The sequence below is a fragment of the Marmota marmota genome, unplaced genomic scaffold (assembly GCF_001458135.2).
Source record: "Marmota marmota marmota unplaced genomic scaffold, marMar, whole genome shotgun sequence".
Lineage (NCBI taxonomy): Eukaryota > Metazoa > Chordata > Mammalia > Rodentia > Sciuridae > Marmota > Marmota marmota.
This window is the reverse complement of record NW_026000243.1, coordinates 1,464,610-1,472,896: the sequence shown is the minus strand read 5'-3', so window position 1 is coordinate 1,472,896 and position 8,287 is coordinate 1,464,610. Positions and strand designations below refer to the sequence as shown.

At 35.6% G+C, this 8,287-nt stretch overlaps 1 protein-coding gene and 1 pseudogene across 1 annotated transcript; one reads left to right on the top strand and one right to left on the bottom strand.

The window, feature by feature from the left end:
- The first annotated feature begins 354 nt into the window (after nucleotides 1-354).
- On the top strand, nucleotides 355-1,290 carry LOC107153471 (olfactory receptor 8B12-like). The gene has a single exon (XM_015498981.1). The coding sequence runs from the start codon at nucleotides 355-357 to the stop codon at nucleotides 1,288-1,290; it is 936 nt and encodes a 311-aa protein (XP_015354467.1).
- A 5,368-nt stretch (nucleotides 1,291-6,658) lies between these two features.
- On the bottom strand, nucleotides 6,659-7,620 carry LOC107153472 (annotated as a pseudogene).
- Between the last annotated feature and the right edge of the window lie 667 nt (nucleotides 7,621-8,287).

Genomic DNA, 8,287 nt, shown 5'->3' with positions numbered 1-8,287 from the left:
GAGCAGCAGTGTGGCTCCAAGCGGAAAGGGGTGAGTTCCTCTTGACCACTGTATTCTGCAGTAGAGGCTCAAAGCACAGGAGTCTGATGGCTGGAGTTGACCTGCTGCTACAACTCAGTAGCATTGGGACTTAGTGCAAGTCACTCAGGTCTCCCTTTACATCATCTATAAAATTAGGACAGGTATAATGCCACCCAGCATTTAGAAGTGTGCCTATTCCATAGTTAGTGTTCAGTAAGTATTTCTTTTCCCTCCACTCCTTTCATTTCCATGAACTTCCATGGTGTGTAGATTCTCTATCTCTCTCTCTCAGTGACTTGCTTCTTTTCCTCTCACAGACCCTCCTAGAGGAGCATGGCTGCAGAGAACTCCTCTTCTGTGACAGAGTTCATCCTTGCAGGCTTAACGGACCAGCCAGGACTCCGGATCCCCCTCTTCTTCCTGTTTCTCGGTTTCTATGTGGTCACTGTAGTGGGGAACTTGGGCTTGATAATGTTGATTGGGCTGAATTCGCACCTGCATATTCCCATGTACTTTTTCCTCCTCAACTTGTCTTTTATTGATTTCAGTTACTCCACCACCCTCACTCCTAAAATGCTGGTAGGTTTTGTCTCAAAGAAGAACACAATTTCCTATGCAGGGTGCATGACTCAATTTTTTTTCTTCTGTTTCTTTGTATTTTCTGAATCCTACATCTTATCAGCCATGGCATATGACCGTTATGTTGCCATCTGTAAACCACTGCTGTACATGGTCACCATGTCTCCCCAGATGTGTTTACTCCTTTTGTGGGGTGTTTATGGGATGGGAGTTTTTGGGGCTGTGGCCCACATGGTAAACTTAATGTTTATAACCTTTTGTTCAGACAACCTTATCAATCACTATATGTGTGATATCATACCACTCCTTGAGCTGTCCTGCAATAGCTCCTATGTACATTTGCTAGTGGTCTTCATTGTTGTGACCATTGGCATCGGGGTGCCCATTGTTACCATTTTTATATCTTACGGTTTTATTCTTTCCAGCATTTTCCACATTAGCTCCACTGAGGGCAGGTCAAAAGCATTTAGTACCTGCAGTTCCCATATTATTGTGGTATCTCTTTTCTTTGGGTCAGGAGCTTTTATGTACCTCAAACCACCTTCCATTCTGCCTCTGGATCAGGGAAAGGTGTCTTCCATTTTCTACACTGCTGTGGTACCCATGTTCAATCCATTAATCTATAGCTTGAGGAATAAGGATGTCAAAATTGCCCTGAAGAAAACCCTGAGCAGAAAAATCTTCTCTTGAAAGGGGTTGGGAAAGATGTTCAAAAATTTTATCATAGTAATTCTTTATCTAGTGAAAGAAACAATCTGGTGTTTTCTGCCCTCTACTTAGAGGAAACTTAAATCCTGTTCTTAGGCACAATAAATGTGCCTTCAATGATTTACCCACCCAACTATTCCAATCACTCTGTTTTACAAGAATAATTTTTTTGCAATCATAGAGCAATTAATCTCTACTGTGCCTAAGAAGTCATTTAATACAGCCACTTCCTATAGCACATCACACATAGAGAATTCAGAAGTATTTTGTATTGTCCACGGACACACCTGTCTTTCTGCCAGAACTGGGACTGAAATCCATGCCTTGAATCTTAATCCAAATTCACTCTATTTTCCTGAAGCTCTGATTTCCTATTTTATCACTACCAATTTCAGTTCAAAAGTTGCTGTGGGCTTTTAAAGTAATCTAATTCTTTCCCCAGTGATGCAGTACAACTTTTCATGGATTAATTTTTGGAATACAATTTTTGAAAGAGTGTTGGAGATGAAAAATTTGGTTGATTTGGTCTTGGCAAAAAAAGGTATGTTTTAAAATTTAGGGGGTGTGAGAATAGGGATCATGTTAGGTTTCACGTGGAATCAAGCATCCACACTTACTGAGATGATCTGCAGAGTCCTATGGTCTCTGACTATTTCATTAGATCTCCTAAGGAAGAGGTAGGCAGATTTACATTACTGCAAGATATTGGATATAAATTTCATTCATTATGTCTAGGCTATGGAGATAGAATGTGCAGCCACACTTCAAGGCTCTGCATAAGATAGCTTAGTAATAGAAAGCTTTGAATGTAAGTGAGCCAGTTGAGTCATAGGAACAAATTAGCTATTAGGAGAGACAAGGTAACATTATATTTTGAAGCACTGCATATATCTGTGATCTTCTTTTTTAAATATTTTATTTAGTTGTAGATGGACACAATACTTACCTTCCTCTCTCTCTCTCTCTCTCTCTCTCTCTCTCTCTCTCTCTCTCTCTTTCTATATGGTGCTGAGGATAGAACTCAGTGCTTCACATGTGCTAGGCAAGTGCTCTACCACTGAGTTACAGCCCCAGCCCCATATCTGTGATCTTCTAATAGCAGGGCATAAAGGAAAATGATGGTCTTAGCACAGGTCACATATTCACAGCACGGGGTAAATAAAGATACTGCTTAATAAAATCTGAAGGACATTTTTTTTGGTCTGAACACATTATTAGTAATAACAATTCTTTTTGAAAAAATGACGTGAAGATATTTGGACTTTTCTTAGTAAAGTTCCCTTCTGTTAGAAAAAAGGAAAGTTTGTATAAGTTGGACAAAAGTTTAGTTTTTTCCTTTGGAATCATTCTGTTCAATCAGGAGGTAATAAAAAGAATTAAAGTTTAGAAGAGAATTGTGCTTTCATTAATGGGATAGAACATTTATAGATTGAGGATGTGATAGGGAGTGTGGGGAATCAGTACAATGTAGGCAAATGGAAAAACACTGCATTGGTGTTTTAAATTGAAATAAGAAACAATAAAGTGTGCAAGTATTAAATATTCAATGAATTTTTCTTATTTGAAATGAATTGAGTTATATACCACCACCTAGACTGAGGTGGGTCATTTAAGAATGATAATTTTTATTTAAGAATGTTCATGCCTATTCTTGCCCGGTAAATACTACTTCTTACCCTCTTCCTGGAAATATCTACTATATTTACTTTTATCATCACGGATACATTTGGTCATTCTTGAATTTCCTATAAATGTTAAGTAGCACATACACTTGTCCTCCTCTCCCTTCTCATTATTAATATTATTTTGCATTTTTGGAATCCAAGACCTTGCTCATACAAAGCATATGCTCTACCACTTAGCTACACCCCCAGGCCAACACACTTACTTTAGTGCTTGGCTTCTTTTACTCAATGTAGAGTGTCATGTGTGGTTAATCTATAGCATTGTACTTGGTTATTGCTGCTTAGTATGTGTTCTTTTGTATGAATGTATAGCAATGTACTTATCAATTATTTTCTTAATAGACATTCATTTGGTTTGTTTTCAGCTTCTGCATTTATTAATAAGGTTGGTATGAAAATTCTTGAAAATGAACATCTTTTGGAATATACACTTATTTCTCTTGGATATATACCTAGATGTGAATTTATGGGGTCATAGGACAAGCATTTATTTAGGCTTCTAAATACTACCAGATACCCAGGTGTGATAGTGTTTGCCTGATAATCTTAGTGACTCAGGAGGTGGAGGCAGGAGAATCACAAGTTCGAGGTCAACCTCAGTGACTTAGCAACTTAGCAAGGGTCTCAGGAACTTGTCAAGACGCTGTCTCAAAATAAAAAATAAAAAGTAAAGTGGTTTAATCCCACTATAGAAAAAAATCAGCTAAATAATAACGTTGGGACTGGGGCTTTGGCTCAGTGGCAGAACGCTTGCCTAGCGTGTGGGAGGCACTGGGTTTGATCTTCAGCAAGGCATACAAATTAAATAAAGGCATGCTGTCCATACACAACTACGAAAAAAAATTAAAAAAATAATAACGCTGGACACATCTTATGTTTATTAGCTATCTGGGTATTACCTTTTTATATGTCAGTTCAATTTTTGCCTACTTAAAAATAATGTTAGGTTTTTTTTTTTTTTAAATTGAGTTTAAAAAATATATTCTGGGTCTGAGACCTTTGCTTGTTCATTCACATGACTGTTCTTGATGTCTTAGTTAGAAATGTTTTCATTTTAATGTCAGTAGAGGGGGCAGAGAGAGAAGAGGCGAGGGGAGGGGAGGGGAGGGGGGATAGTAGAGGATAGAAAAGGCAGCAGAACACAACAGACACTAGTATGGCAATATGTAAATCAATGGATGTGTAACTGATGTGATTCTGCAATCTGTATTTGGGGTAAAAATGGGAGCTCATAACCCACTTGAATCAAAGTGTGAAATATGATATATCAAGAATTATGTAATGTTTTGAACAGCCAACAATAAAAAATTAAAAAAAAAAAAGAAATGTTTTCATTTTAATAAAGTCAGTTTATCAACTTTTGTTTTTACTGTTTTTGCTTTATCTTGTTTAATTTTTTACTACCAGAAATTCAAAACAAGATTCTCATGTTTTCCTTTGAAAGCTTTATGTTTTATTTTTCTGTGAGGTTTAAAAAAATTTTTGGTAAATTTCAAATCAGTTATAATATATGGTATGAGTTAGTTTTATTTTTTTCATGATGGTATTATGATGTTTCAACATCATTTATTGAAAAGACTCCTCTTTAAATTTTATTGACTGTATTTACATGGTTGTACTTGAAAATCAGTGACAATACTGTAGAGGGACTGGCTGGAAAGCAGTTGACTTGGAGCCAAAGTGCTATATTTTACAAGTACAGTAGTGAATGGAAATGAGGACAATATTCATGTGTTGTTTTGTTATGAAAGTACACTTATGCCTAGGAATTTGATATCTTTTGTTCTATTTTAAATGGATATTTAAAATTCAGTTTTTAATTATTTATTACTAATATGTTTTAAAAGTTGATTTTTTTTAGGGAAAGCAGGCTATATTTATTCAAAAACTACAAAAGATTACAACATAAATCTACCAAACAAAATTGATTTTTAAAGTTATATACGAGTCACTCATATGTATGAAAATTCTGTTCAAATCTAAATAACAATCCATTTCACAGAAAGATTATTATGTCACTCAAGGAGTGAAAAGTAATACACAGAAAAGCTTTGTCAATACAGACTATATAAATATACAAATCTAAAGTTTAATGTAACATGAACAAATCATAAGTACACAGTTCACTACTACCTTTTTATAACATTATAGAAGTAAATGTTTTGTATTTAGTGAAATTTACAGAATGTATAAAATCTTTAATCCTAAGTAGACTAACAAGTGTAAACCAAGTAGAAAGTGAGGTTTTCACATGTGAGAATGTATATTTCAGAAAGAACCCAACTTGAAGTAAATTCATTAACATATATTGCAAAGGTTCACAAAAATGTTTATCATTTATAATTGTACAGATTAAATTGCTAAGAAATTAATATCAGAATCTTACTGTGGGGTATTGACTTCCCTTAAAGGACATATTATTTGGGAGCTTAAAATAGCAGAGATCAATATAAATTAAATAACATGGATGGAGAAAAATATACAATTTGCAATAACATGAGGTTAGAAAACTGAACATTGTAGAAAATATATATTAATGTCCATAAGTTGGTTTTGATAAACTATTGGTTACTTGTTACAATAAATCATTAAGATATTCATTACACTAGCATTTTCCCACACAGGTCAGAATTTGGAAGCAGTATGCCTTTCTCAAATTGTCATTTAGTATTTTTTTTTCTTTCCTACCCCTCAAAGCACAGAAATAGGTTTTTGAATATCAGTAAGCTATTTATGGAGGTCACAAGATACAGATATTCATAAATACTGCACAAGCTACACTGAGGTACCTGGACAAATGCTACCAACACGTATGAAAAAAGATGGTTTTAAAAGCGGTAAGTACTAAAGTAGTTACGGTAAACACACTATTTATGTCCTTCTGAAACTCCAGTGAAGGAAACCTTATTGCCATTATGCCAAATGCAATATAACTAAAAGCACTGCACAAAGGATTATGAATCCAATGTACATATCACAGGATCAAAAATCCAGTTAAACAACTGAGCTAATCAATTAAGTAAATTACAAAGTAATACCAAACTTCTTTAATGTATCAGTACTATTTTAGAAGCATCATCAGAACAAATAGAGATTTAATTATTAATTGGCTTGGGCTACATTCTGTACTGAAAATTTTGCTTAGTACTATAGGAGAATCTCAGACATCCTAGAAAAGCTGTGAAATCATGCTCTTTGTTATTCATCAAAGGAAATTTAACAGGTTTAATGATACCTGTATACTTCCCATTGTTCTGATGTTCTTTCTACATACCAAGCAATTCAGTAATCGACAGGAATATTAAGCAGAAAAGAAAAGAAAAAGAGAGAGTAAATCAAAAACAAAAATAAAAACAAAGCAGCAGACCCTGTATTGACAGATGGATGTTTAAAAAAATTACCTGACAAATATAAATCATAAAATCAAATGTACTCATAAAGGCACACTTATTTTGTGTTACATACAAAACTGTAGATTGCAAACTGTGCATGCATACCATAACATTTTACCTGGGAAAGCCGATGAGTAGGATTTCTTGCAAATATTTACTGCCATGACACAAAACAATTATGTGCAAATTGCAAGGTGCCTAAAATAGCAGTTAGCATTTATATATAGAAAGAGGTCACTATCTGATCAAACATTCAAGAGAAGGAATTTCCCAGAGTTTATAACACAGAACAATAACCACCACAGGCTCCTTCTCCATGGCTTTTTTCCAGGTGTGACAATTTGACTCCTTTATTCTGGTTCTCACTTTTCCATAGTCTAGGCATCTGAATGATCTTTTCAACAGGTTCTTCAAAGGCACACTGTACATCATCACAGGTTTTTGCAGTTGCCTCTAAATAACATGGAATGCTTTCGTGCAAATTTCAGGCCTTAATTTCTACCAACTTCACGATTTTTCTTATCAATTTTATTTCCAACTAGCATGTTTACTATGTCATTTCTTGTACAGTAAGTTTCCAATTCATTTAACCAATTATCCAATTTAACAAAGGTGTCTCTTTTTGTGACATCATAAACTAATATAACACCCTGTGCACCTCTGTAATAGCTGGGAGTTAATGTTCTAAACCTCTCTTGACCAGCAGTATCCCATATTGCAAGTTTAGTCTTATTTCCATCCACTGAAATTGTTTTTGAAAGGACACTCACCAAGTCCACTCAAAGTCCAAGGACCACACCATACACCAGAATCTTATGCAAGGGATTTATTGTCATAGCATGGAGTAAACCAATAAGGAGGGCAGCAACATGTTGGCACTCACAGGCTAGCTTTATAGCCTGCAAGAGGAATTTCACAAGCACGCTTAGGGGTTGTGTCACGGGCTGGGGTGGGGTTGACCTTTTAGCAGGCACACGTTCTTATGGGGAACTAAGCAGTATTGCCTCAGAATCTCTAGATAAAATGGCTCCCAACCTAAAATGGTGGATCTGATGCTAATATTGATGTGATGCCAATATTTTTCACCTTAAAGTCAACACCTATTTTTGCTGCAAGTTTTGGATCAAAGTATTATCTGTGAACCTCAAGATCAGACTGGACTTGCCCACCCCATACTCAACAATGATGAGGATCTTCAAAGTGGGCAACATGTCCTGGTCCATCCTGACCCTGCTCTGCTCTGAGCCCAGCTGGCCACCCGGGTCCGCCTCTTAACCCTTCACTTGAAAGTTGATTTTTGTATATTGATTTTACATTCAGAAATTTGCTAATTTTATTTATTAATTCTGATTGTTACTTAAAATTGACCAAAAAGGAAATAAAAATTATTACTATTGTTATTATTATTAATTTTTTTTGTATGTCAGTATATACATTCATGTTGAGGTAGGAGTTTAGGGACCTCAAGATAGTGAGGCAGGATATAAGAGAAAAAACCAGCTGGAGTACAAGACAGAGGGATGAGTCATCATGTCCCTGTTTACAATAAATTTTATTACCATGACAACTCCCACCTCTGAGAGCTTATTGCCTTGGCAACTCCCTCCACAGGCTCTATATTCCAATTAGATGAAAATTTCTTCCAATGGTAACAAATGGAACGAGGTCTTCAATCAGGTCTGTGTGGAGAGGACCGAAGCACAGCTCAGCACATAGGACAATACTCCTTTAGATATTAGGGACCTTGAGCCACTTGCCTCTACTCTACTTTACCTAGTGTTAATTTCAATTTCACTTTCAATAAATCTGTGTTCTGCCTTTTACTTCTGTTTGTCTTCTTTAATTCTTTATTGAGTCTTCAAAAAGCTGGACTCTGACTGGACACCTCACCAGTACCAATGT